At 53.5% G+C, this 27,817-nt stretch overlaps 2 protein-coding genes across 2 annotated transcripts in view; one reads left to right on the top strand and one right to left on the bottom strand.

Annotated features, from left to right (window-relative positions):
- Positions 1-13,996, top strand: part of ARFGEF1 (ADP ribosylation factor guanine nucleotide exchange factor 1) — a 53,982-nt gene extending 39,986 nt beyond the window's left edge. Inside the window, exons 21-39 of the mRNA XM_064170665.1 lie at positions 1,033-1,191; positions 1,552-1,702; positions 2,620-2,710; positions 3,299-3,339; positions 3,423-3,592; positions 4,396-4,547; positions 4,663-4,835; positions 5,500-5,660; positions 6,123-6,253; positions 6,950-7,079; positions 8,228-8,363; positions 8,446-8,584; positions 8,884-8,953; positions 9,159-9,288; positions 9,937-10,076; positions 10,393-10,561; positions 11,012-11,150; positions 11,986-12,103; positions 12,790-13,996. Coding sequence (XP_064026735.1) covers positions 1,033-1,191; positions 1,552-1,702; positions 2,620-2,710; positions 3,299-3,339; positions 3,423-3,592; positions 4,396-4,547; positions 4,663-4,835; positions 5,500-5,660; positions 6,123-6,253; positions 6,950-7,079; positions 8,228-8,363; positions 8,446-8,584; positions 8,884-8,953; positions 9,159-9,288; positions 9,937-10,076; positions 10,393-10,561; positions 11,012-11,150; positions 11,986-12,103; positions 12,790-12,954 — 2,565 coding nt within the window. The 3' untranslated portion in view covers positions 12,955-13,996. The remainder of the gene's footprint in view (positions 1-1,032; positions 1,192-1,551; positions 1,703-2,619; positions 2,711-3,298; positions 3,340-3,422; positions 3,593-4,395; positions 4,548-4,662; positions 4,836-5,499; positions 5,661-6,122; positions 6,254-6,949; positions 7,080-8,227; positions 8,364-8,445; positions 8,585-8,883; positions 8,954-9,158; positions 9,289-9,936; positions 10,077-10,392; positions 10,562-11,011; positions 11,151-11,985; positions 12,104-12,789) is intronic.
- A 562-nt stretch (positions 13,997-14,558) lies between these two features.
- The window catches only part of CSPP1 (centrosome and spindle pole associated protein 1), a 34,973-nt gene continuing 21,714 nt past the window's right edge, over positions 14,559-27,817 (bottom strand). Inside the window, exons 15-31 of the mRNA XM_064170545.1 lie at positions 27,151-27,229; positions 26,745-26,865; positions 26,445-26,592; positions 24,733-24,882; positions 22,967-23,079; positions 22,168-22,314; positions 20,899-21,054; positions 20,291-20,395; positions 19,478-19,544; positions 19,054-19,174; positions 18,285-18,427; positions 17,926-18,066; positions 16,780-16,862; positions 16,418-16,481; positions 16,108-16,217; positions 15,824-15,989; positions 14,559-15,263 (exon numbers count right to left, since the gene is read on the bottom strand). Of these exons, the coding sequence (XP_064026615.1) occupies positions 15,040-15,263; positions 15,824-15,989; positions 16,108-16,217; positions 16,418-16,481; positions 16,780-16,862; positions 17,926-18,066; positions 18,285-18,427; positions 19,054-19,174; positions 19,478-19,544; positions 20,291-20,395; positions 20,899-21,054; positions 22,168-22,314; positions 22,967-23,079; positions 24,733-24,882; positions 26,445-26,592; positions 26,745-26,865; positions 27,151-27,229 (2,138 nt within the window). The 3' untranslated portion in view covers positions 14,559-15,039. The remainder of the gene's footprint in view (positions 15,264-15,823; positions 15,990-16,107; positions 16,218-16,417; positions 16,482-16,779; positions 16,863-17,925; positions 18,067-18,284; positions 18,428-19,053; positions 19,175-19,477; positions 19,545-20,290; positions 20,396-20,898; positions 21,055-22,167; positions 22,315-22,966; positions 23,080-24,732; positions 24,883-26,444; positions 26,593-26,744; positions 26,866-27,150; positions 27,230-27,817) is intronic.

Raw genomic sequence — 27,817 nt, 5'->3', positions numbered from 1 at the left:
TGGGCACCAGCAAAACCTGAGAGGGCTCCTAAGAGCTGCTGGGGCTAAGCTCTGCAGTACCTGGAGGCCACCTGCTTCTGCAGTCACTGCTTCATCTGGTACTTGACTGAAAGTGTTTTGAATGAAGTGACCTTTCTGTCTCCTGCTCTGTTGTGTGGTGAGAGCCATGCCCAGCTACTGGATTTCTGTTTCCCCACGAGCTGACTGCTTTTGTGTCTGTTTAGCTTTGTGGTGGTGTTCCATGAAATCAGCCTTTCTGTCCTGTTTCATAAGCTAAATAATGTGGCTGTGAACTGTTTGAAATGCTGCTCTCAACTTCAGAGAGATTAGACTTATGTGAGACTTCTATAATTGGCTCCCATTTTAGCAGTTATGGCACTGGAAATGTCATTCCTGATGTAATGCAGGAATGTCTCTTGCATTAAGCACAATGCCAAGAATTCCAGACTCTCTGGCTCCAGAGGGTAATTCTGATCAAACCTGGGGGCTTTATTGGCCTTTTAGTTTTGTCTATTTTAGAATCCTCGACAGTGAATGTACAGCTCCCTCCCTGCAGGCTGTCAGTTCCTGCTGAGGGCAGTGCTGGGCGTTGCAGGCACAGCTGGGGAGGGGCAAGCAGAGTTCACATCCCATTGAGAGTCACAGAATGGCTTGGAAGGGACCTTAAAGGTCATCCAGTTCCAACCCCCCTGCCGTACCCAGGGACACCTCTCAGCTAGACTCAGCTGCTCAAGGCCTCATTCGACCTGGCCTTGAACACCCCCAGGCAGGAGGCAGCCACAGCCTGTTCCAGACTCTCGCCACCCTTGTACTGAGGAGCTTCTTCCTCAGCTTCAGTCTAACCCTGCTCTGCCTCAGCTCCAAACCATTCCCCTTTGGCCTGTCTCAGACACCCTGAGGAAAAGTCTCTCTGCAGCCCTCCTGTAGGATCCCTTCAGATACTGGCAGGCAGCTCTGACCCCCCCAAGAGCCTTCTCTTCTCCAGAAACTGAGCCAACACTTTGTAATTCTGTTTTTCCCTCCCCTTCGCAGCTGGAGAGAGATGCTTATGTCCAAGCATTAGCAAGGTTTACCTTGCTCACAGTGAGCTCTGGGATTACTGAGATGAAGCAGAAGAACATTGACACAATTAAAACTCTCATCACGGTGGCTCACACGGATGGAAACTACTTAGGCAACTCCTGGCACGAGGTAGAGTCGCTTGTGCTGGAGCTGTGGAGGGAGCACATGTGCTGGGTTTGAGCACAGCACCTGGTTGTGTGTGCAGAAGTCCAGGGCCCCAGGGAGGTGCCAGGTGTGTCCTTTTGTACCTGCATTGCGTGGGCTTGCTCATTATGCAGCCAGCTAAAGTAGCAAAACATGTCCAGGTGAGACACAGCATTGGGGAAGAGGAATCCCAATAGTGCTCAAATTACTGAGCGAGGAGAACAGGAGTGCTTGGCTGACCTTGAGCCTTCCAAATCCTCCTCTGAAGCTCTGCCTGAAGGTGGTTTTTATTATTTACTGTCTCAGACTGCTTTCTGTTGCTAACTGCTTGGTTCTCTGGAACAGATCCTGAAGTGCATCAGCCAGCTGGAACTGGCACAGCTCATAGGAACCGGGGTGAAGCCTCGCTACATCTCGGGGACAGTGCGTGGCAGGGAAGGCTCTTTCACTGGGACAAAGGATCAGGCTCCTGACGAGTTTGTGGGGCTGGGCCTGGGTGAGTACTGCAGAAATTAAGTGCTTGGTTGAAGTGGCCTTGCTCAGACTGCCCCTGCACTTCCTGAGCTTCGGAGATGAGGCCATGAGTCGGTCCTGTAAGAGTGTCGTGGGCTTTGAACAGGCCCACGCTGAGCAGCTTCCCCCAGCCCAGCAGACACTCTGCTCCCTGTGTTTTCCATGTACCCGGGGGTTTGAGTTGCAGTGATGATTTTACTGCCCTTAACCCCAGGCAGGCCTAATCTTCTGCCTTTGTTCTCCTCTGCACTGTCCCTTTTGTTGTGCTCTCCTGTGGACTGCTCCTGTGGCTTCTTCTCCCCTTGCCAAGAGCTGCTGAAGGGAGGCCTTCTGCCTGGAAATGGATGAGTCTGCTGAGCCTTCCCAGGCAGCTTCTCCCTGCCCTTCCCAAGTGCATTCTGCACATGTTCAGTGCTCCCCCATGGCCTATCCAGCCTGGCTGTTGCCAGATGCTGGCAGTTTCTGTGCACCAAGTGACTGCCTTGAAAAATATGAAGCCCTAATGGCTCAGGAATGTAAACTGCAGTCAGGTGCCTGTAAATCAGACTTACTGCTTGTTGGTGTGGATCCAGCTGAGGCTTTTTCCCCTCCGTCAGGAAAATGATCTATGGCCAATGCAGAAAATGTTTCTCTCTGCACTGACTTGCTGGGGTTCTTGTTGAAATGCACAGGTGGAAACTGAATCCTTGCTTTGCTTAGTACTGTCTCTTCAGCCTTGCAGAGAAATGCCCAACTCACAGGCACTCAGGGGCTGTTAGGACTCAGCCATTTGCTCAGCTGGTTTGGTTTTTCTCCCCCTTCTCCAAATCCTGTGTTACAGTGGCACAGTTTCTCTCCCTCCTCCTCCCCAGCCCTTGCTGTGTTATCTCTTAGCTGTTGCTCACTTTCTGTCCCCTGCAGTTGGTGGCAATGTGGACTGGAAGCAGATAGCCAGCATCCAGGAGTCCATCGGAGAGACCAGCTCCCAGAGCGTGGTGGTTGCTGTGGACAGGTACAGTGTGAGCAGTGCTGCAGTGTCCTGTGCTCAGGGCTTAAGCAGGAAGCCTTTTACTGATAGGAACTTGTTTGTCCTTAATGGTAGCATATCTCAGAGTCCCATGGTGGGGAGTGGAAGGGACCTTTGGAGATCCAAAGCAGGGCACCCACAGCAGCTGTTCAGCCTGGGAAGAGGAGGCTCCAGGGGACCCTGCTGGTGCCCTTCCAGAATTCCAAGGGGGCTACAGGAGATCTGGGGAGGGACTTTTTACAAGGGCTTGTAGTGATAGGACGAGAGGTAATGGTTTCAAACTGGAAGAGGCTGGATTGAGATGAAATGAGAGGAGGAAACTCTTCTCTGTGAGGCACTGGAATAGGTTGTCAGAGAAGTTCTGGAAGCTCTGAGCTTGGAAATGTTGAAAGCCAGACTGGATGAGGCCTTGAGCAACCTGGGCTAGTGGGCAGTGTCCCTGCCCATGGCAGGGGTGGTGGAGCTGGGTGGTGCTGAAGGTCCCCTCCAGCCCAAGCAGTCTGTGGTTTTTATGGGTCTTCAACCTTGAAGATGTTTCCTACATGTAGCAGTGTCTTCTCCTGCCCTCCACAGGATATTCACAGGCTCGACGAGGCTGGATGGCAATGCCATTGGTGAGTGCTTTCTCCTGCCCTGTGAGCAGCTTTGCCTCCAGGCTGAGGAGAAGGCTGCACTAAAACCTCTGCTTGCTCCACAGTGGACTTCGTGCGCTGGCTCTGTGCGGTGTCCATGGACGAGCTGCTCTCCGCCACCCACCCGCGCATGTTCAGCCTGCAGAAGATCGTGGAGATCTCCTACTACAACATGGGCAGGATAAGGCTGCAGTGGTCTAGGATCTGGGAAGTCATTGGGGATCATTTCAATAAGGTATCCCTCTCGATTGGACTCAGTGCTCCTTAACTGTCAGCACAGATAACTGTGACTTAGGGGTCTGCTGCCAGAGCAGGTGCTCGAACTGCACTGGGTTTGCTCTCCTCCTCTGTAAGCTCCTTGCTCTCTAGAAGGTCCTTTCTCCACCACTAAGACCACCCCATAGGTCAGCTTCACTTCTGGTATCATCTGCCTGCCCATAGTTATGTCCCAAGTAGCTTGAAGTTGGGGTTTGATGGCATCTTTGTGTGCAGTGTGAAGCCCTGGAGGTGCCTCAAGGTCACCTGGCCCATGACTGTCCCAGATGAAGATAAAACTTGGCAGAAACAAGATAAAAGCTGGAAGGCAGAAATGGCTGCTGGAAGGCAGAGGTGCACAACGTGACAAATGTCAGAGCAGGACATGAAGTTATTTGTCGTGCCCTGGGTCTAGAGCTGGCTGCCTTTAGTTGTCTTCTAACTGTGGGAGGTGTTCTGTGCAGCTTGGGCGCAGAAGTTGTCTTCTGTTGCTGTCTAAGCTGACTGTTTACCAGAGGGTGTTTGACAGGTGTTTGTAGTGCAGCTCGTGGGAGGCTTTCTGGCCCCCATGCAGATTTTTAGCAGGTTTGCAAGTGCTGGAACACAGAAGTGTAGAAAGCAGCTGGAGCTGGGTAGAGGTTGCTGAATGGCTCCTCCAGCCTGGTTGCTGGCCTTGGCTGCTGCTCCGTGCTGCGAAGTTCCCAGTTGTGCTCAGGTCTGCACCAAAGGCAAAGGCTCTTGGGCTGGAGCCCTAAGAACTCTGTGTTTCCACTCCCTCCCCAGGTTGGCTGCAACCCCAATGAAGATGTTGCTATTTTTGCAGTGGACTCACTAAGACAATTGTCAATGAAGTTCTTGGAGAAGGGGGAGCTCGCTAACTTCCGCTTCCAGAAGGACTTCCTCAGGCCCTTTGAGCACATCATGAAGAGAAACAGGTAAGAGCAGGCAGCAGCTCAGGTGCTGGGCATCCCCTGGCTGTGTGCAGCCAGCTGCTGCTGCAGCAGCACGCTGCTGGGCTGGTGCTGAGTGGCTGCTCTGGCCCTGCTGCAGGTCTCCCACCATCCGGGACATGGTGGTGCGCTGCATCGCGCAGATGGTCAACTCCCAGGCTGCCAACATCCGCTCCGGCTGGAAAAACATCTTCTCGGTCTTTCACCTGGCAGCCTCTGACCAGGACGAGAGCATCGTGGAGCTGGCCTTCCAGACCACCGGGCACATAGTCAGTGAGTACTGATCTCCAGCACAGCGGGGGGCTGAGGAGCTTTGTGCCTCTGCTGGCTCCTGCGAGGCGTGGAGTGGCAGCAGGAGGGGTGATGGCTTCAGACTGGAAGAAGCTGGAGTGAGATGAGCCATTAGGAGGAAATTCTTCCCCGTAAGGGTGGTGAGGTGCTGGAGCAGGTTCCCCAGAGAAGCTGTGGAGCCTGGAAGTGTTAAAAGCCAGACTGGATGTGGCCCTGAACAACCTGGTCTGGTAGAAGGTGTCTGTAGGGTCTTAGGTGATCTTTAAGGCCTCTTCCAGACCAAACCATTCTGCTGTGCTCTGCCACCTCTCCGGGCAAACCACCCCCTGGGGCCACCTGGCTGTGCTCTTTGTAGCCCTGCCCAGCTCTGAGCACACAGAGCAGTGTTCAGCTGTAGCCCAAGGCTCTGTTCTTCCTTAGCTGTTCAGCTGCCCTTCGTAGATGCTCCCTCGATGTGTTTCAGGCACTGCTGTCCCCGCGGATGCCCTCTAGGTGATGTTGCTGTTTTGGTGCAGCATTCACCACTTCAGCTTTTGCTGCTCCTCAAGCCCCTGGCAGCACCAAGCAAGGCCTCGGTCTCCCACGACTCCTTCCCAGTCAGTTCAGAGCTGAGTGACACTTTCTCTCTCTTCCTGCTTCCCCCCAGCACTTGTGTTTGAAAAACACTTCCCAGCAACCATCGATTCCTTCCAGGATGCAGTGAAGTGCTTGTCTGAGTTTGCCTGCAATGCAGCCTTCCCGGACACCAGCATGGAAGCCATCCGCCTCATCCGGCACTGCGCCAAATACGTCTCGGACCGGCCTCAGGTAGGGGCTGGGCTCAGCAGCTCAGCTGCTTCTGGGGAGGAGGAGCCACTCCTGCAGGCTTCAGAGGTTCCTGGGGACTGGACTTATTCAGGAGCAAGAGGAGTATAAAGTCCCCCGGGCTTTGACAGGGTCAGCAGTTACTGTCTTTGATTCCCACCCTGGGAGGGAGCTGTGCGGAGAGCTACTGGGAGCAGCACAGCTCCGGATCTGCTCTCTGCTGGGAAGGGGGAGGAGTGGGGCACAGCAAGTGAAAATGCTCCCTGGCCCCACGGAGAGCCTCAAAAGAGGCTCGGCCTGAGCCTCACGCAAGCACTGGTGCTGGCATCTCTCTTCTCGTGTATCTGGGGCCTTGCTTTGCCCAGCGCTCCTCCGTCAGCTCAGCTGAGGTTCCAGGCTGCAGCCCAGGCTGTGTCCTGTGCTGAATCCCCTGCCAGCCCCTGTCAGCTGTGCTTCCTCCTGCAGGCGTTCAAGGAGTACACCAGCGACGACATGAACGTGGCTCCTGAGGACAGAGTGTGGGTGCGAGGGTGGTTCCCAATCCTCTTTGAGCTGTCCTGCATCATCAATAGATGCAAATTAGATGTAAGAACCAGGTAACAATCAGTGCTTGTCCTTCACATTCTAAAAGGATTGCTTTAGACTTTTCAAACAGCAGCAAGCCTTTGAGCTGAGACCAGAAAGCTGCTTAGGGGCTGGGGGTTGTGTTTCGGTGACTGGTGGAGTGAGGTGGCCCAGAGTGCGCTGAGTGGGTGAGTATTGGGTGCTCCTGCAGCTCCCAGTGCAGTCAGAGTTGTCGTGGTTGGAGGAGACCTTTGAGGTCACAGAGTCCATCCCTTAACCCAGCACTGCCAGGGCACCACCAAACTCTCCCTGAGCACCACATCTCCATGGCTTTGAAACCCCTCCAGGGATGGGGACTGCAGCACTGCCCCGGGCAGCCTGGAGCAGTTCCCTGGTCGCTGTGCAGCTGCCTGTGAGCCCTGCAGCTGCCTTTCCTCCAGACATGCAGAAGCCCCTTCCTACCTTTTCGTGCTCCTCTGGAGAGCAATTTCCCTGTTCCCACTCAAGTGCCTCAGTCCTCAGCAGTGCTGTCTGGCTCCTGCCTGTGGCTGGGAAGTGCTTCTGAACCAAGCTGATTTTCTGCTTGAGTTCATTGCACTGCTGTGACCAATCCATGTCACACGGGCATGAGCTTAGCAGTGTCGGAGCCTGAGCTGCTGCAGTTGGACACGGCTGGTTCAGTGGTGGTCTCCTGCCCTCCTCACATGTGCTGCTCCCCTTTGCTCCAGGGGCCTGACTGTAATGTTTGAGATCATGAAAACCTATGGACACACCTACGAGAAGCACTGGTGGCAGGATCTGTTCCGCATCGTCTTCAGGATATTTGACAACATGAAGTTGCCAGAGCAGCAGACTGAGGTGAGAGCTGGCAGCACACCTGGGCTGGCAGCAGAATGGTTTGGGTGGGGAGGGACCTCCAAGATCATCCAGCTCCAACCTCCAACCCTGCCGTGGGCAGGGACACCTCCCACCAACCCAGCTTGATCAAGGCCTCATCTAACCTGGCCTTTGGACACCTCCAGGAAGGGGGAATCCACAACCTCCCTGGGCAACTTGTGCCAGTGTCTCCCCACCCTCACTGCTAAGGATTTCTTCATCTCCAGTCTAAATGCAGCTCCTCTAGTAGGTGAGGCAAACCTCCCAGCTGCTGTGGCTGACCTGTGCCTTGATGTGGTTTGTTGGTGTTCTGGTGGAGATTTTGTCACTTCCTGTGCTTTAAGCCATGTGTAGAAGGCCACAAACAGGACAAGGACAGCATGAAATGAATCACCCCTGGGGTCTGAGAGCTGCAGCTTTCACGTGGTGTCTGCAGGCTGAGACACCAGCTGGTGGCAGCATGCTCAGTGCAGAGAGGTTTGTAATCAGCACTGGGGGCACAGCGAGAAGAACTAAATCGAGATTCAAAACGTTTTTATTACTGGGGGGGAAGCACCCAACAAACTCAAAGCCTAAACCAAGCATCCCAGAACTCAGCACTGTGCTTTCACTGCACCCTTTTGACTGGCAGACCTGCAGCAGCTGCTGTCCTGGCAGAGGAGGTGGCACAGAAGTGACTCACTAATGTAAATGCTGTGTGAGTTAGGAGTGTTAGGCTGTGACCCAGTGTCAGCTGGGTGAAAGGATGCCTGAGCACTTGCACACCTCAGGGCATTGTGATTCCCTGGAGGAGAAGCAGCAGAGAGAACTTAGCCTGGTGTTCTGCTCTTAAGCTGGGACTACACACAAGTTTTGTGTGGAGCTCAGTGTCTGGTGCTGCTCAGAGCCTGGGAGCTGCCTCCAGGGGAAGCTGTTGGCTCCTTTCCTGCAGATTTATTTCTCTTTAGACCTGCTGCTTAGCAAAGCAGGAGTTGGGGCTCCAAGTGTTGGGGTTTGGAGCTACAGAAAGGAATTGTGTCACTGGACAGCAGTTCCAGCTGAGTCAATCCACGTATCCCATAGCCTGCAGGGATTTGTGTCCCAGAGTGCCACCTCAAGCCAAGTTGTAACTGGTTTCTTTCCCCTCCCAGAAAGCGGAGTGGATGACAACTACCTGCAACCATGCACTTTATGCAATCTGTGACGTGTTCACTCAGTATCTGGAGGTCCTCAGTGATGTGCTGCTGGATGATATCTTTGCCCAGCTGTACTGGTGTGTGCAGCAAGGTAGGGCTGCTCCACCCCTTACACACTGCCAGCAGCTCAGTGTGTAACAGCACCAGACAGGAGCCCTGCTTGCCTCTTGCAGACAATGAGCAGCTGGCACGGTCTGGCACAAACTGCCTGGAGAATGTGGTCATCCTGAACGGAGAGAAGTTCACCCTGGAGATCTGGGACAAGACCTGCACCTGCATGCTGGATATCTTCAAAACCACCATCCCCCACGCGTAAGCCTGCCCCTCCTGCCTCTGCTCTGGGCCACCCGTGGTACTAGAGCCAGACATCCTCCACCTGGCCCAGGTGTCCCTCCAGTGGAGCTGGTGGCAGCGGTGAATTTCAGTGAACACAGCACTGCTGCCTTTCAGTGAGAGAGAGAACCAAACCCTTCAACCTGCCAACCCTTTGTCAGTTTCTAGAGATACTCAGATCCACCTCTTTTAATGTTTGCTTCCTCTCACACAGAGGGAGCCTTCTTAGGCTGATTTGTGTTTCAAGCAGTAAATTTGGTGCTGGTTTTGTTTTCAAGGCTGCTGACTTGGCGACCAGCCAGTGGGGAGTTTGGCTCTGGATCCCCTGCTGATGCAAAAGAGAAGCTGGTAAGCTGCTGAAAGTCTGGGGCAAAGGTGGTGTGGGGTAGGGGAGAAGTGAAGTTGGTGTAAATCCAGCTGGGGCTACTTGGAAAGAGTTTTGCAGACAAAGTGCTGTTTGATGCCCACCTAACGCAGTGTGAAGCAGCAGATGTCTTAGGGCGTGAAGAGCTCAGCTCTGCTGACAGCAGCCCTCAGTCTCCTGTCTTTCCAGGATACTCTCTCTCAGAAGTCAGTGGACATCCATGACTCTGTTCAGCCTAGGCCTGCAGATGGACGTTCCTATCAACCCAGCACAGGGCCTGCAGCAGCTGAGGAGCTGAGCAAAGCCAGGCCCACAGCCAGTGAGTGCTCTCTGGTGGTTTGGCACTCGAGGGGTGGCCGGCAGAGGTCTGACACCTTTAGATACAGCCCCAGGTGTAACTGTACAAGTGTGATGGGAAGAAAATTGGATGGGATTCTTCTGGGTCCAGACTTGAGCCTCTGGTTCAGCTGCTGCCTTGCAGGAGTTACTCAAGGCAAGAGCTCAAACAGTAGCTCTCTGCTCACAGTGCTCTGCAAAGCAGGAGTTATTAGTGCAGCAGCAGCACCTGACAGCCAGGTGTCTGCAAACTGGTTTGAGTCTGCCCAACCCTGTGTCAGTGCTTGAAGTGCTCCTGCCTATTGGTATCAGCACTTGCCACAAGGACAAAGGAGCATCAGTGCTGCTGCTGCTGTCCTGAGCTTTCCCTGCCTGAGGGCAGCCTCAGCCTCTGCTCTTGCCGTGGCAGTGCTGCCAAGGTCACTGCTTTGGCTTTTAGATGAAGTGATCGTTTCTTCAGGAAAGGGCAGGTGGCTTTGAGGGGAGCCATAGAAAGCTGCCAGCTGTGGACACGGGGAGCAGCCCTGGGTTTAGAAGAGCAATTCTCAGGGGTGGATTCTAGGCTTGGTTTATGAATGTGCTCCAAGTTCAGCTGCTCCTCAGCAAGCACTTTTCTGTCTTTCCTCTTCAGAATTCCCTGAGCAGAAGCTATTTGCTGCTCTTCTGATCAAGTGTGTGGTGCAGCTGGAGCTCATTCAGACCATCGACAACATTGTCTTCTTCCCAGCAACCAGCAAGAAAGAGGATGCAGAGAATCTGGCAGCAGCACAGGTGGGCAGGCCTCAGAGGAGTGCCCCTGACAGCTGCTTCTCCACTGGCTCAGATCTCAGGAGCTCCTTGCTGACAGTGTCTGGAAGTTCTTCAGAATGTCCAGCAGGCTGTGGAGCTCCTTCACACCTTGGAGTAAATTGCATTTTGTATCTGGGGATTCAAAGCTGGTGTTGGAAACTGTTTGTGTCGTGGGCTGTGGCTGCCACTCACCATGGTGCCCACTTTAAACACAGCTGCAAACGAAGCCAGGGCTGAGGTACCACAGGAGCCTGCTGAGGGCAGTTGGGAAGTTTTACTCTCTCTCGTTTTTCACCAGAGGGATGCAGTGGACTTCAATGTCCATGTGGATACCCAGGACCAAGGCATGTATCGCTTCCTGACCTCGCAGCAGCTCTTCAAGCTCCTGGACTGCCTGCTGGAGTCTCACCGATTTGCTAAAGCATTCAACGCCAACAACGAGCAGAGAACTGCTCTCTGGAAAGCAGGTGAGGCTGGCACCCTGCAGCCAGGCTCTGGGACTGGCTGTAACTGTGCTGCCCAGAAACAGCTCCCAAGGACTGGCTGTAAAAGTGGGCATCAGGCTTGGAAAACCTCAAGAGGAAGTCAGGTTGTGAAAGAGCTGGGAAAAGGGCTCCGTGGTGCTGTGCTCAGCCTGGCCCTTGCAGCACGTAGCTGTGTTTAGCTGTGCTTTTAGTGCTCACTGGGATCGTGCCATGAGCTGCTGTGTGCATACACAGACCCCCTTGGCTGGACTGAGCTGCTCTGGGTGTTTGTGGCTAGAACTGTGGGTGCCAAGCACAGTTCTGGGCTCTGCACCCAGCAGTACAAAGGAGAGCTGCTAACAGCCAAGTGCAGTTGGTGCCATGAGGTGGTTGTGGCCGGGCACTGCCAGGCAGGTGAGCCATGCTCTGACTGGCTGCATGGTGTTTGTGCAGGTTTCAAAGGCAAGTCCAAGCCCAACCTGCTGAAGCAGGAGACCAGCAGCCTGGCCTGCGGCCTGCGCATCCTCTTCCGCATGTACACCGACGAGAGCCGCACCAGCGCCTGGGAGGAGGTCCAGCAGAGGCTGCTCAAGTAAGGGCCCTGCAGCTGCTGCCGCCGAGGTCAGGGGAGCGTTGGGTTGGTTTGCAAGGAAGCAGCTCCTGCGTGCAGTAGAGCTGCCGGAGCCAGCAGGTGGTTGTGCTGGCAGGCAGCCTGGAGGGCTTGCTGCTGGGGGTGAGTGCTGTGCCACCTCCTCCTGCCGCTGCCTCTGCTCTGGGCCTTTTGCAGGACAGAACAAAGCTTTTGTTGACTTTCTTGGTAGTGAGAGGGGAGGTGGAGGATTGCTACAGCTCCTCTTAAAGCAGCCATCACCTGAACCCTGCTTTTCATAGCAGCCAGCTTAGGGTACTGATGCTCACCTGCAGAAGTGGGCACTGGTCTTGAGGAGCCTGTGGACACACAGAAGCTGTCTGGTTGGTGGGCACTGGGAAGAAAGGCTGCCCTCGGTGTGTACAGAGCTGTTGAGCAGGTGCTGGATTAACACAAGGCTTAAAGCCACGGCAGTAACAGGAAGGGTGCTGAGGCTTACAGAGCAGGGAGCAGAGCTGAGCCCTACCTGGTGACACCAGCAAGGGATTAATTCTTAAAGTCCTTTTGTCCCCTGCATTTTACCAGCTCTGGAGAGCACTTGATACACTTTGGATGCCTGCAGCCAGCCCGCTTGTGCTCTGGCAGCATGTCTGACAGAGAGCTCAGGGCTTTGGGTGTGAGCTGAACACAATCCCTGCTCTCACAGTGGGCTTTGTAGGCTGCTGCTGTCCTACACCACGGCTCTGCACTGGTGTAGTGGCAAAGCCAAACCTCCCTGCCTGCCACAGAGCTCAGACTCCCATATCAGTGCCTGATTATTTGTGCCCCTTCTCTGCAGTGTCTGCAGCGAAGCTCTGAGCTACTTCCTCACACTGACATCGGAAAGTCATCGGGAGGCCTGGACCAATCTGCTGCTCCTGTTTTTGACTAAGGTGCTGAAGATCAGCGATGACAGAGTGAGTACTGCTGGGCTGCTGCTCCAGCGGTGGTAGGCAGCTCCTCGGGCACCGTCACACACCTGGCAGCAGAAGCCTCTGCTGCTGTGCAGACTCTTTAAGCCTCTAAGCAGACACTAATGCAGTGAGGGAGAAAATGTGGCTGAGAAAAGCTGAAAGATGCTTCCAGCTGCTGTGCTCAGCAGCTTTGACTGCTGAGGAAGGGAAGGAGTAGCTAAGGGATCATTCAGAGAAAGGGCTCCTGTGCACAGCCACTGCTGCAGGTACCTCCTCCAGGGCAGTTCTGCAGTAATTAGGCCATAATTGTGTCTCCCTCTATTTCTAACCAAACTTGCCTGAAGTACTCAGTGAAAGGGGCAAACTGCAAGCAAAATCTTGATAATCTTAAAGCCTGAGTGCTTCCATGGGCAGTGAGCAGTACAGGGAGCTGTGTGCCTGCAGCAGGGTGGGTCACAGCTCTGCTGCAGCAGCTCTGAAGCAGTTCCTTTCTCGGGCCGGGTGCTGTTTTCTCACTTTGGCTCAGGTATTTACCTTTCTTATCACAGAGTCGTTAAGGCTGGAAAAGACCTTCAAGGTCGCTGAGTCCCAGCGTAACCCGAAGCACCACACCTGCACACTTCACGGACACCTCCAGGCCCTGGCTGCCGCCCGGGAGCCTGACTGCTGGTTTCTGTTTGTCTCCTCAGTTCAAGGCTCACGCCTCCTTCTACTACCCCCTGCTGTGCGAGATCATGCAGTTCGACCTCATCCCGGAGCTGCGGGCGGTGCTGCGCCGCTTCTTCCTGCGCATCGGGCTGGTGTTCCAGATCTGCCCCCCGCCCCAGCCGGAGCCTGCCACGGGCAGGGACTGACCCCTGCTGGGGGCTTCCCTTGCTCAGCTGGAGGTGAGGAGTGGGTGCAGAGCCCCCACCACAGCCGAGGGTCCATGGTACAGCTGCTCACCGCTGTCCCTGCGGCGTGAAGCTCCGCTCCCCCTTCCCGATGGATTCCCACCCTGTGCCGTGGGAGCGAATCGTTCCCAAAGAACTCCGGCCGCAAAGGTCTGAGCCTCAGGAGAGCTGTGCTGTGACGGATTCCTGCTCCCAACGGACTTCTGCTGGTGGTAAGAGATGGAGCAGCTCTGGCTGGTGCCGCGGCAGCGTCGCAGGCTCAGGCTGCCCGAGGCGTGGGCGATGCTCTTGTGGCACGGGCGGAGGCAGGGCTGCCACAGAGCCTGACACTAGACAGTTCTTCCCAGGGGGGGTTGATTTCTCTTGTGGAGCTGATGAGAACCCAGCACACTTCATCCTTTACCAAATGCACTAGAAGAAGTTTGGGGTTATTTTTGTTTGGGGTTGTGATTTTCTTTCTCTCCTCTCTTGGTTTTGGGTTTCTTGGTTAGCCCAGCAGTTAGTGCTGCTGCCTCCCGGTGGGAGCAGAGCTAGAACCATCACAACTGACACCACTACCTGTACTATACCTGGCTTAGGGCTTTTAACTCTTACCAGAGCCATCAAAACGATCCTTCAAGGACTGGAACTTGAATCACTGCAAACGAGTCTCGGCTGTTGTCTGCTGTCAGATGTTTCTTTCTGTTTGATGTAGATTTCCTCTCCTGTACAGAATTTCACGTGGGATATATTGCAGTAACAAAACGCAGCATGGTTGGGGCTGGTCGAGTTCATGGCGATGTCTTCATACTGTGAATTGTGCTCTGATGGTTTCCAGGCAAAGCTTCTCAAGCATTCTGTACTCCAATGGATGTAGAAATTTTTTCAGAGGGACAAAATGTATATGGTACAGATCTGTAAAGTTTTCTATGTAAAAAAATTCTGTACAACTTTCTGTACAATATTTGGTTCTCATCTGGCATATTCTAATCAGGTTATAGGTCAATAAAGTTTTTGAACTCTTTCACCAGTGCAATCAAACCACAGCCTAACCCCCAGAGGCTTCTTTGGCAGCTTCCTGCCCTCCTGCTGCGCCTCCAGAGGAACGGGAAGGTGGTGTACTGTGCCAAAACGTGCTCCTGCTGGGAGGATAAAGTGCTGGCAGCTGGGCTGGTCCCAGCCACGGGACCTGGACCTGGGCTGTTCTCCCAAAACAGCTGGCAAAGGAGAGAAGCCTGATCCGAGAGGAGTGAGGCTGCCTGCTGCTGCTCCCTGCAGGCTCCAGGGACAAGGGTAAGCAGCAGGTCAGTGGACTGCAAAGCTGGTAGGAGCTGGGACTGGCTCTTCTGTCGTGGTGTTGGGTGTGGTGAAGCAGTTCTGCAGCATGACCTTCTCGTGCCCTCCTTACCTTGGTGTCTGCTTAGGTGGAAAAGGCTCAGCAGCAATTCCATCTGGGGTCTCCTGGGTGCTGAGCTCCTCCGTCCTTGTCACTTTCCTGTGCCTCTCCATAGGTCTCTGCCTTTACCTGCTGCTTGGTCAGAAGCAAGCTGTAGCAAAGGGCAAGTGACTGAAAGCTGCTGTCAGAGTTCAGTAACAAAATAATTTATTCATAAGTTAAATCTATGCAACACTCTCTACTTGCAGCACACAGCAGGGGAGGGGACAGGAGGTGCAGCACTGGCAGCCACACCGTGGGACTGCTGAGCTCCCATGAAGGGCAGGACCCATCCCTGACGTGCCCTTCCCCAAGGTATTGACTCTTGGTAGCAGCTTAAAACACAGCTCTGCTGCTGGGCTCCTCCTCCCCAGCTGTGGAGTTTGGCTGCAACCAAAGCTAACCAATACCCAACTCTCACACTCCCTGCCTTGTGCTGATGCCAGCTCTGAGGCTGGCACTTGGATAAAGTGCAAAACCCACCACGTCCTGTGCTCCTTTCCATTGCTGCACCTCCAGTGGCTCCTTTATCACAGCAGGGCACAGCCCCTACCTACCCAGCTGCTGGCAGCACCGCAGTGCCCAGAGGCCCCCTGGCACCCACAGGGCAGAGGTGGCACCTGAGGGCAGCGTCAGCCATGGGCGGTGGACAGGCCGTGCCAGCTCAGCAGAGTGTGCTCTGGTGACAGCGTCCCCGGGCTGGGCTCCTCAGCCATCAGTCTCTGCAGGGTCTCTGAGGTGCCCGGGCGCAGCCAGGGCTCTGTCGCCACCGTGTCCCCGGAGCTGGGCCGCCTGGCGCCGCGGGACAGGGCACGCCTCAGGAGGTCATCTGCATCCCCCAGGGAAACGTTGTCACCTGAGAGAGGAGAGCAACCTGAGACAGGTGACAAAAGCTTAGCACAGCTTACAGCAGGCTCCTGTCCTGAACAGGCTTCCTGGGCTGCAGTGCCCACAGCAATGATGCTTTTGGACCACTTCTGTTCCTACCTAAGGCAGGGCTCTGAGGTCGTGGGGACTGGGCCCAGCTACAGGCTTTGGTGTCTAATGCCAGCAGCTCCTCCCTTGCCAGATAACAAGGGGGAGGTGCAGGCAACCTTGGACACAGCAGAAAGCAGTTAGGACTCTGGGAATCCATGGGAGAGCTCACAGGCCATTAACAGCTGCTCTAATTGGTACCTCTCAGTCCATGCAGCTGGCACATCATGCTGCTGGCAGAGCCACAGCAGCAGAAGGGCACAAGTTGGACTGGATGATCTTGGAGGTCTCCTCCACCCTGATTGATTCTATGATGCTAAGTGACTGAGCAGACAGGAATTGGAACATGTCCTCGACTGCCTCTGGAAGGCTGTGTTGGAGGTTGCAGGGGAAGGCCTTGCCTCAGCCAGAGCTGTGTGCCCTCACTGCTCTGTTCCTCACCTGCTGCAGCCCTGCCCAGGCCAGCAGGCTGCTGCTGGAGCTCCGACAGCCTCTGCAGCCTCTCCTCGTTCCTGCCCCTCAGCTGCTCCACGGGGAGGCTGCAGTTGGAGTGCAAGGAGAAGCCATCAGGCTGCAGGGGTGATGTCCAGCTTGCTGGGGTGTCCTCCTGCAGGGAATCCAAAGCCCAGGGAGTCAGTTACACAGTGCCCCTTGAAAGGGGCTGGCTGATGTGCAGCACCCCCAGCAGTGGCCAGAGCTGTGCTCAGCCCAGGTCCCATACGCACAGCAGGCTCCAGAGCTCTCTGCTTCTGTCGTCTCCTCTCCCTTGCAGAGCGTGGAGGCTGTGGTGACAGATCTGCTTCTCCCAAGGCAGAAAACGTTTCCCCATTAACCCCTGGAGAAAAAGGAGAAGTCATTTTCAGAGGGGCTACACCACACAGCTGCTTCCATGGAGCTTTGCCTGTCCCTCTGCAGCTGTGATTTGCTGGCACTTTCAAAGGGTCTCCACAGCTCCCGTTTGAAAGCTGCAGGGGGAGTCAGCATGTCGGAGCCACTCCTTACACGACACCAGGGGGAGGGGAGGTACCAACTCACCAATAAAAGCGCTGTCTGACTCCAGCAAGGAGTTCTTCAGGAACTCAGTGGACTCACTCCTGAGCTACAAAAGAAAACAAAACGAGCAAAGTGAATGTCCCACGGGCGCCAGCAGATCCACCCCCTCACTTCAGCCTCCGAATTCACAGCAACTGCTTCAGCTTGGCTTTTTCTCCTCCGTCCACCCCAGCAGCTGTCTAACATCATATAAATGTGAAGAAATTGCAAGTGGAGATTAAAAAGGAGGTAAAGAACTAAGCTGTCCACCCAGAACCTGCGTGCCAGAGCAGCTGCTGCTGGGTTAGGTTTGTTACTTCAGTGCAATTCCTTCCTCCCAACGTGCAAGACAACATTTCCCACACATGAAAAGGGCAAAGCAGTAACAACTCCTGGTTCATCCTTACCAGTCCCAGGGGTTGCGAGCTCCCAGCAGACACAGGATCCTCTGGATCAACAAGAGCCATGAAACAAAGTGACAGCATTGGTATCAGAACATGAACACCAACATGAAGAGCTTACCAGCACCTCACCCAAAGGCCACTGTGCAGTGCTGCTGCAAAGCTCCACACCCTGTAGTGGATGCTCAATGCAGCCTCTACTCCAGTTCCCTTTCACTAGCTTAAACAGAATCAGAAATCAACCAGAACTCAGTGCTGAGGACACTCAGCAGTGGCCAGCCCTGCCCTACCACCCTGCCCTCACCTCCACAGACCACATCTTAACACAAAACCACTTTTTGTCATCAAAGAGACCCCAAGTCAATGGCATGCAACATCCAGTGGCTGCTAGTGCTGAATTGCAGCACCTTAAGCTCCACCTGCACTCCAGCTGGAACCCAAAAGCCCCCCAGTGGAGATGAATCTCTGCTTTACCAATCTGCTTGAGCTTGCTGTGAGCCAAGTGGAAAACCAAACCAATGTGTGCTCGATCTCAGAGCGCAGAGCCAGAGGTGGAACACTGCTTCCAGAGTCAAGGCTCACCTGAGCCCACTTTCCTTTCTGCCATTACTGTCAGTGGTCTGTCCAGAGCTAGCCCAAGGCAATCAGGAGTCTCATTTACAGTTAAGACTCCTGGACCCTCCGAAAGTGTTTATTCCATAACCCAGGCCCCTGCTTGCCAGGAACAGGCTCCTCTGTGTAGCTACAGCCAGAATGGTGTGAACAGAGCTCAAGACTATGATCATCTCCCCGAGGTGGGACACAGCAGCCACTCTGACTGGCAAGGAAGAGGCCAGGTCCCACAGCGCTGATGGACTCAGTTCTGTTGGAGTGCAGCAAGCCCCAGGGGCGACTGCAGGCTCCACATGCTGAGCACAGCACCTCGGCAGCTGGCAGAGGGGGAGAGGCTCACCTAGACAGCTCCACACTGACAGTTTCAGCATCCTGCTGCTCTATTCTCTGGTCCTCACACAGAGCTTGGAAAAGTTACAACCAGAGCTGGTGGAGTTTGATTCTTCATAAACACAACCCAAAAATCACTGAAATGAACACAGACCACTCACTGCTCACCTCCTGTTTCTCTCCTCATCCTCAACCTGGTGAGTCTCTTCTGCTGCTCCCTCAGCAGTGCCTGCTGCTGGATCTCCAGGGTCTGGTCATCTCTGGGAGGATCAGGATACATCTGCCTCAAGCCCACGCGTGTTTCAGACTCTAGAGCAGAGAGAAGTTGTTAAAGGCTTTCCTTAAACCAGCACTTCTGAGAAACCTCTCTGAAGAGCTGAACAACAGCTCCAAAGTCACACAAGTCCTTAACCCCAGCGGTGCCGATGGGCAAGAGGACAAGCCCCTCAGTAGAGATTTCTGTCCCTCGGGCCTAGGTGGTGCTGAAGCCAGGGAAGAACAGAGGCCTGCCCCACACCTCCACCTGCCTTTGTACTTGAGCTCGTTGAAGTCCCGAATGTTCTGCATGTTGACTGTGTCCTGAGCCTCCTTGGACGAAGGCCTCCTGACGGGAGCCTGCTGGCGCAGCCTGGCCCTCTCAAAGATGTCCTTTGGGTTCTTCTCTCTCCTCCTGCTCCACAGGTGTGAGACACAGCACAGCAATCACCAGCACAGTGTTAATCAGTTGGGTGGGAACAGAACTGGTAAAGCTCACCTCTCAGCCTTCAGCACAGCTCCCCAGAGTCATGGCACTCTGCAGTGTGCCATCTAAAGGCAGTAATCTGCTTAAACCCCTTTCACTTTATGGACTTGAACTAAGGCATTATCTAATGAGCCTAACTAATTAGCATCATTAACTAAGACACTTTGGAAGCAAACCTTTAAGTGAAAAGGGTATGACTGTCAGAGAGGAAAGCGCCAGCACAGCACTGCTGGCCAGCAGTAGCTTCGCTGCACTTTCCAGGCACAAAGGATGCCCCAGAAACAAGGCAGTGAGAGAAAACTCTGCCCCAGATGCCTGCTTTGGACCACACTGCGAGACAGGGCACTGCAGCCCCAAGTGGCACCAGCACAGAGCTGCCCCAGACTAAGATTCTCGGGGGAAAAACAACCCACAGCAGTAAAAGTGGAGACAATTTTAGATCCAAGCTCTGCACTCTCCTTTCACTCATGTATTAGCCAGCTAAGAGCAGCTCCTAACACCCAGCAGCTGCTGTGCCAGAGCTCGGTTGTGACACCCACAGGTGCCCTCCCTACCGTGTGCTGGGCACCTCCTCATCAGCAGCCACATGCAGCAGCTGCTCCTGCAGCCGCCGCTCCTCGCTGCGCAGCTGCTTCCTCATCTCCGAGAGCTCGCTCAGCACATTCTGCCTTTCCTCTGCAATTGAGCACAAGTGGATTAAAACCAGAGTGGCAGGGACACACTTCTGCTACCTTCTACATGGAAAGTGAGATCAGAGAGAAAAAGAACTGCTCCTTAGAACAGGGATTGCACAGACATGCATTTGGCACCCCAGGCACACCCAGAGCTTGTTCTGGGCCAGCACAGGGAGCAAACCCCTGAGGAGCAGAAGGCATCCAAGGCTGCAGTGGGAATGCTCTGCTGCATTTGAAGAACTATAGCTAAGAGCAGTCTGACTGCAACAGAAAGAGAGCTGCCAGGGAAGGTCTCCACACCTACCAAAGGCACGCAGCTGGTTTCTTCTAGCAGGAACAGGTGGAGAAGGAACCCTTGGATGAGGAGGATCCTGGTGAGCATAACAAACATCGAGCATTAGGACGCCCAAGGGAGGAGGTGCAGCAGCAGACAGGAGGACATTTAATTCCTGGTTTTATGACAAAGCAAGGACACAGAAACCAACTGACCTTGCCCCCAGAGCAGTCATCTAGGGAGAGCACCAGTTTGAAACAAGGCTCAAAGCCTTCCTTAAACATCTTCTGGGAGCACATCATGAAGTGCTTTGCCAAATTATCATTTCCATGGCAAATCCATGAACATTTTTAGCCCACTTCAGACAGTTGGTTAGAAAAGGGCATAGAGTCAGGAGTGTAGCCTGGGACTCACAGCTGGCAGGGATGACTTAGTCTGCCCTTCACTGCAGAAATGGTTACCTAAAACTGTTGTCCCAGGTGAAAGAAATGAAAGGTCTCAGGACCACTCCTGGAGCCCATCGCGGTGCAAAGCTCCTGAGGTTTAGAACCTTTCTGCCTCTTCACAACGCAGCCATGTCTGGAGCTTGGCTTCACACCTGAGCCAAGTTCTCTAAGGTGCCAGCCTAGATGTGAACTTCCTTACCCCAGTGCCTGAGCTGACTGGGCAGAGCTGCCTGAATGCACAGTGAGGGGCAGAGAGAAAACTGACTCCAAAAACAAGTCTTCAGCCCTCTAGCTACAGCTGAGCATTCCCTTCCGGAGCTGGCAGAGACTGCCTGTGGTGCTCCAGCCATGACTGGAGCCTGCTGGGATCTCACACCTTCAGCAGCAAAACTCCTACCTGTGTGTGCTGAGACAAACAGCTCTCAGCAGAGGGAATCCTCTCTTCTCTTCTCAGTGCTTTGCTCTGAAGAGCAGGAATGACAGGAGAGGGCTGCCTTGGCATCTGCAAGATGGAAACAACATTCCCACAGATCCTGAAGTGTTTGGACAGGAAGAGCTGGGCTCAAATTTCTCACCTGACAGAAAAAGAGAACTGCTTTTGCTTACCTCAATTCTTTTCCTATTTAATTTACTTAGTTGAATTATTGCTCTATTTCATTTGCTTAATTATTTCTCTGTTTAACTTGCTTAATTTTTTTTTTTTGCTTGCTTTCAACTCACTCACAAAATTCCTGCCACAAGGACTTCATTGTCTACCTGTAGTAATTGAATGCTTTGTTCTGTGACAGTTTGCTCTTCTTTATCCTGGGTTTACTACTTCAATGCTACACTGACCAGCAGTGAAGCCTCCACTGCAGAGTGGCTGATTTGCCCATCAGCTGCTCCTAAGTTGGCAAAGCAGGAGGGGAAGAGCACTGAAGGTAGAGGGCTAAAAATGCTGCCAGCTGTCTCCAACTCCCTGTCACTGAGGAGGAGAATTGGAACCCTGGAGTCACTGGGGCATACCTTCTTCTCCTCAGCCACCTTCTCTTTCTCCAGCTGTTGCCTAAGTTGCTCCTCTTGTTTTTCTTTTTCTTGCTTTTCTTTTTCTAGTCTTCTTTTTCTTGCTTCTTTTTGCTTCTCTTCCTCCAGTTGAATCATTTCTTTGATTCTCAGTCTCTGCTGTAGCACAAGCATGGTTAGCACATAATATAAGAGAGACCCCAGTCTATTAAAGCTTTGCCTTGTTGTTGTTTGAGGAGTTAAAATCCCACATCAAAGTGAGCAGGGTGAAGTGAGAAGCCTGTTTCATTAGGCTGAGTTCAAACGTTCCCATTAAAGACTCTGCCATGCAAACGTTGAACAGCTGCAGCCCAGCTCTGCTAACCTGACCTCTACAAACCTCCAACTCTGCTGCCAGCTCAGCCTCATCTGTGGGGTCCTTCCCAGCACTTCAGACTCCAACCAAACATGCTGCAGCAGGCAGCACAGAGAAGATCATCCAGACCCAGCTCTAGCCCCGTCTGTCGCAAGCCCCAGTCCCAGGCAGCTTTAGGCTCTGACCAGAGCAGCTCTGCCAGCCAAAGCCTGAGTGTTCTGCCTTGGAGATCCTGCAGTCCTACAGCTTGAACTGAGCCCTCATAATCCTACAGGTACTGAAAGGTCTCCAGTGGCCTTGTGGCCTTCTCCAGTTAATTATGAGTCTGAACTATGCAAATCCATTTGATTTCCAAGCCTGCTCAATAAAGGTTTGGAGGTTGAATTCAACCACAGGTTTACTTCCAGGAAATGTGCCTGGCATCCTTCCAAAGTCAGCAGTGCTCAAAGAGAGACCCTGACCAGCCAAAATCAGGCTTGGAACTCTTGCTCTACAGCTACATCCAGAACACAGATAATCCCCTGAGAGTGAGACTGCAGAGGCTAACACAGAGGGTCTGGGTTTGAATTCACTGTGACAAAGCTCTCTTCTGGCCTCCCAGACACCTCCCTGCAGAGGGGAGCCTCACTGTCAGTCATAAAGGGACACCATTTTGCTCACAAGAAAGCACCCTGGGCCATGGTGCAGGGGTCGTGGAGGGGCTGTGTAGGAGGCTGGACTGGATGACCCTGGAGGCCTTTGCCAGCCTGGGTGACTGTGAATGGGCAGGGACCTGCTGTGGTGAGCGAGGAGAAGGTGCCAGAGCCTTTGCCTAGCTCATGCAGGCCCTTTTGGGGCCCCCTCAGCTCAGCCTTCTGACCTAGAGGGCAAAGAGATCAGGATGGGGGAAATATCAAGGAGTCAAAATGCTGCACCACCTCCTCTTTCCTCCTCCTCTCTTCTTGCTCTTCTTCGTAAGCCTTCTGGATCCTCAGCCTCTCCTCAGCCACTCGTCTCTCCTCCTCCTCCTCTTCCAGCCGCAGCCTTTCTCGCTCTGCCTCCTTCCTCTGTCTCTTCTCTTCAATCTAGAGAACAGAGAAGCATTCAGCTCCCAGCAGCAGTCTGGTGTCCAGCATGCACCACCCTGATCTTCTCTGGGTTGTGCAGCACCTGCTTGTGCTGGCAAGGGCTGTGGGGAGTGACTGCAAGCCTAGGGCCAGTCTCACAGCTCAGGACTCCTTTAGGACTGGTTTTTACCAGTTCTTTCTGGTCACTGTTCCTGACAATTGCTGTCTACTGGCACCTCACGAGGCTGGCATTTCCTCCCAGGGGCAGAAGCCTGCGTGTGCCATGCTGCACCGTGCACAGAAGGCAGGCTGCCAGAGCAGCCAGCGCTAACCGAGCGCCTTGTGCCCCTGCGCACCGCCCGCTGCTGACAACACGGGAGCTGCACCGCGCCAGGGCACAAAGCTGCTCTGCGTGCCTGTGTCTGCAGGGCTGCTGAGGGCACAGAGCTGGGCAGCCTCTGCCAGTCTCACCACCCTCACGCTCAACAGCTTCTTCCTCAGCTCCAGTCGCACCCTGCCCTGCCTCAGCTTCAAACCATTCCCCTTGGCCTGTCTCCAGACACTCCGAGAAGTCCTTTCCTCTAGGACCCCTTCAGCTGCCCCTGCTGCGTGCCCTCACCTGCTGCGTGCCCTCACCTGCTGCGTGCCCTCACCTGCTGCGTGCCCTCACCTGCTGCCGGAGGAAGTTCTTGTAGGACTCCTGCCGCTGGAGCTGCTGCGCCGAGGGCGACTGCCCGAAGACATTGCCTCGAGCGAAGGGAGAGGGCTGGGCCAGAGGAAAACCTGGGAGAGGGAGGTTACAGAGCCACATCAAAGCCAGTGTGAGAGCAAGGCAGAGGCAAAGAGCAGGAATCTGAGACACTTGTTTGTGAAGGTGGTTTACAGCAGTCATAACTCAGTGAAACCAACAGCTGGGACTGAAAGCTCTTCTGTTGTGTGCTGAGGGTTTAGCTGCAGGTTGAACTGCTCGGTTCATAAATCCAGGGGAGCTATCTTCTGACACCACAACACCTCTGAAAGTCATTTATTCTACTCCCCAGTCCGCGGCTCAGCATCTAAAAATGTCTTCTGTATTTAACTGGAACAGCAAACATTTTACACTTTGGATTTTACTGCTTGCAGTGGCTCTGACTCAGCACAGGCAGTTCTGCTCTTGGGTTTTTTGACTCTTTGCAACAGAGCAAATATTTAGGTAAAATGGGGACAGATGGGAAGCCCCAAGCTGGCAAACACAGTTCCAAGCAGCCAGATAACTGCAGGTTGGCAGTATAAGTGCCAGCCACACCAGCAAGTTTGGAGTGTCAGATCTCCTTGAGCCCCGAATGTGTCACCAAACAGCCCCAAAAGTGGGGAAGAGGTTGGAGGTTTTTCACCATCTCCTTCATTTGTATCATGTCTGCACCAAACGACAGTGCCTCAGGGCAAGGAGCACAGCTCCCCTCAGCAGAGCTGCAGCTGCCCCCTGCTGCCCCTGACATCCCCAGGTGGAGGGATGGCAGCAGGACTGGCTCCTGTACTTACCAAACAACCAAACCCACCGAGGCCACCCCAGAGCCACTGCATTGCCTGCCCAGGAAGGTCTGAGGCTCTGAAGATGGCAGCACCTCCTGACCCCAAAGGAATAGTCTAACCTGGGGCATCCTTGCTGGTCTGCCTCCCCTGGCCTATTCTCCTTCCTGAGTGGTTCAGACAGACACTATGTTAGGGAGAAAGAGCAAGAGAGGGGCAGAGGAACCAAATCATTGCTTCCACAGCCAGTAGAAAGGACACTGAACTGCAGTCTTGAGAAGCTATTCAGACAGGAGAAAGAAAAGTCTCTAAGTTGGCTTGAGCCCACCACCAGTCTTGGTCTTTCCCATCCCAAACTAGGGACATGTCTGGAGCACTCAGAACTGGAGATTCAGACATCTCACAGCAGAAGGAAGCATCAGAAAGCAGGACAACAAAAGAAGCTCCCCAAGCCTTGGAAGCAGTGCACAGGGCTGCAGGTGCTCTGAGCTACCTGGAGTCTTCTACAGCTTCCTCCCTTTGTTACTGTACCAATTTCCCCTTAACCTCTTTCTAGGTTAACTTCCATCACCAGGAGCAGGCCCTCCTCCTCCTCATCCTCCTATTCCACCTTCTCCCCACTGCACAGTTATGTTTCAGTGCCATTCAGAAGTGAAGCTGAGCCGCATGAAGATTTGATCAGCTAACACTGAACCTGGCAAACTGCTGCTGCTGTACTGGTCCCAGCTGTTCAGTGCTCAAAGAGTCATTAGAGGACAGTTTCAAAGCACACAGTGAGGGCAAAGAAGAGGTTTAGGAAGGAGGCAGAAGCTGGTTTCACAGGGAGAAGAGCACCAGTAGCAGAGGGCTGCTAGAGAGGAGTAAGGAAACCAGAGAGCGTTGGCCACTAACAGCTCTAATGAAGTCTAATGCAGTATTCTTAGTAACCTGCTGGCTTATTTGTAGGTGCTTCTGTGTTCTCAGGTGTTGGGGAGGCCAAACTTGGGTCAGCTACAAGAGCCCTTTTGTCTTGGTAGAGCCTTGCCTCTGGGTTGTGATAGGCCTCTTCATTTCGCTTGTGCATCACGTTCAAGTCGGCTGAAGGGAAGGGGAAATCACTTTAGCATGGTTAGTTCTCACCCAAGGCACATCCAGGCCTTCTCAACCACACAGGGGCTTTGAGTCTACCCTCCTGGGCATAGGAGCTATGGGGACAGGAAGGGCAAGGGCAGACAGGAGCAGTGAAGCTCTCTAGGTGCAATGCCAGTCCTTAGGAACTCGCTCATTCAAAGGTTTCTTTAACCAGGAATGATTCTTCACTGCAAACCTCTCCTCTCCCCTGCCCAAAAATGAACATGAAGAGTTCAAGCAAAAATGGCTGACCAGGACACATTTCCAAACCAGCCCTTCTAGCTCCTGGCAGCTGCACAGCCCTTTGAGCTCAGCACTGGTGTTTCAAGTCCTGAACCTCTACTCAATCACTATTAGGGTAGCAATTGAACCACTGAGGAGTATCTACATCCAGATGTAGATTCCTTTGTGTAAGCAAAATGATTTTGACCAAAACATACCTGGTGCCTCCCAGTTACCATAAAAACATCTAATCTAGGATTGGTAATGAAGTCTTCACCATAGCTTGAAGGCTCATTTCAAACCAAAAGAGCACTCAGCCTGCACCATGCACGTAGCCAGGCACCAGCCAGGTGCCATCTAACTCACATCAGTTAGCTGCAGAGAACCTGGCCCCCAGGGAGTGTCCCATGCTTTGAAGCTCTTATGTTGTTAGCAGGAGACAGATGAAAAGAATTCAGCACCTTATTCCCATGGCAGCAGCACCAATTTGTTTCACAGTAGGGATTAGGAGCTATAAAATTGCAATACTCTCACTCAGCTGCTAAAGGCAAGAATGAAGAGAGCCAGCACAGGGCTGGATTTGGGCACACAGGGCAGGACTTGGGCACACACCAGTGTCATTCTGCCTACTGAGGACTCTGTGTTTCAGATAAAACACTGACTGCTGTAGGGTTCACCAGGAATTAGGATCAGGGACTGGAATTCTAACCCTGCATCCATCTCTGACTCACTGGAGGGTGGCTGAGCAGCCTGCCCTGATGATGGCTCCCTCCCAGCTCACTGCTTCCATCTTGCACAAAACAGCACTTAAGGAAAACAAACCCTGACAGACATCCCTGCTGGCTGCTCTTTATGTAGCTGTTTACCAGCAGTGCTACTGGGGAATGCAAATGTCCCACTTAGCTCTGTGCATTCATTCAAGGCATCCCTGTCACAGGCAGAGCTTTCTAGAAGTTATTTAAAGAAAAGAAAGCCAATAAACCCCAACTGTTCCTACACACAACAGACTCCAGCACCTTCGTGCTGCAGCTGCCTCTCTGTTGTCCTCCCTCTGCGCTGCACTGTGCCTTCATGTAGAGCTGACATCTGCTGTGTCTCCCCATATCCCCATTTCCCACTTTGCTCAAATTGTGATCCTCCAGAACCCAAACCAGTTCCTCTCTTCACACTGCTGCAGTGCATCTGCTCACAGCGAGTCTCTGTCATGGCAGGGCTGCCAGTGCCGCCCTACGCCCCTAACAGAGCCCTCGGAGGAGCAAGAGCACATCCACCCTGCAAGCTCAGCCCAGAGATTTTAGCAGACGTACTTATCAGGTTTCCTTGTGCATCTCTGAGAGGAGCACCACCACCTCCTTTTCCCCAGGGATTGTAGTTCCTCATCTCTGCTTGCAGCTTGGCTTCCAAGCGCTCCTTCTCCTCCCTCTCCTGGCGGCGGCGTTCCTCCCGCTCTCGTATCTGAACCCAAAGGGACAGAGATCAGAACATGGAAAGGGAGAGAACTTCTTACTTGCAGGCCAATCCAACCTGTTTGGAAGAGTGCTGCAGCTGCAGCCCCTGCACGTGAGGAAGGCCAGGAGGAAAGCATCAGCAGCTTGCTTTCTCCCTACCTGCTGCTGCAATTCCTGCTGGTAAAATAACGTTGTCTCTTTGGAAGGCTTTGGTTTGCCTTCAGGAAAGGCTCCTCTGCTTCCCAGCCTGTCTCCTGTGCTACTCAGCCCAGCATTGCTTCTGCAGTAGAAAACCACAGGTAGAAAATGAAAACATCACAGGGGCCAGAGGGGGATTTTAAAAAAAAGGAGAAAATGCTAAAAAATCCTTTCCTGAAATGCTTCAGAGCTGCCCTTTGCCACAGCCTGGCAGTTTATAGCCTCAATCTGAGTTCACTCAATTATTGTTTTGATAGAGACTCCTCACTAGAGGGCTGAAGGATTGTCCTTAACGAGCTGTGTTTCAAAGCCAGGTATCTGCTGCCCGCAGCACAGACAGCAGAGACTCGACACTGACAATACTCACACAGGCTGCTCTGCTGGGGCTTGGCCCACAGGAGGATCCAGGTCAGCTGGGGGCTGCACTCCCATCACACCTGTACCATCTACAGAGGGAACAAAGCACCACTTTCAGTGCTCAGATGCAAACATCTGCCCCTGTTCACAAGAGTTCAACCTCCAACTGCACAATTACAAACAGGGCTCTCGGCCACTCAAGCTGAGCTCGTCCTCAGCACCCACTGCAGCAAGAGATACACTGTTAAAGCACAAAGCTGGTTCTTAAAATGCATCTAAATCCTCCATGAAGCCTCCAGCAGAGTGCAGGACATGAGGCATCTGCACTGGAACAGGACCTGCAGCACTGCCCCAGCAGGGCTTGAACCTCTGTGCATGCCACTGCTCATGCTGCAGGCAGCCAGAGAGGCATCTCCACGGCAAAGCTGCCCAAGCTCCAGTTTGTGAGCACAAGCTCTAGGCCAGGCTAACTCTCACACGTGAAGGATTAGCTTCTTTCAGGCTCTGAACTGTAAGCTGTTTGATCCTGCAGGCAGGACACACAGACACTAGCAGACACCACACCAACCACTCCAAACCTCACACCACACAAACCACTCCAAAATTCCACGAGGCTAAAACCATGGTCTGGAAAGAAGACAAAGGAAAGGGCAAAAAAGGTATCTGGTACTTAAAAG

Source organism: Pogoniulus pusillus, chromosome 34, assembly GCF_015220805.1.
Source record: "Pogoniulus pusillus isolate bPogPus1 chromosome 34, bPogPus1.pri, whole genome shotgun sequence".
Classification (NCBI taxonomy): Eukaryota; Metazoa; Chordata; class Aves; order Piciformes; family Lybiidae; genus Pogoniulus; species Pogoniulus pusillus.
The sequence above is the reverse complement of the archived record's forward strand: the minus strand, read 5'-3'. Positions and strand labels throughout refer to the sequence as shown.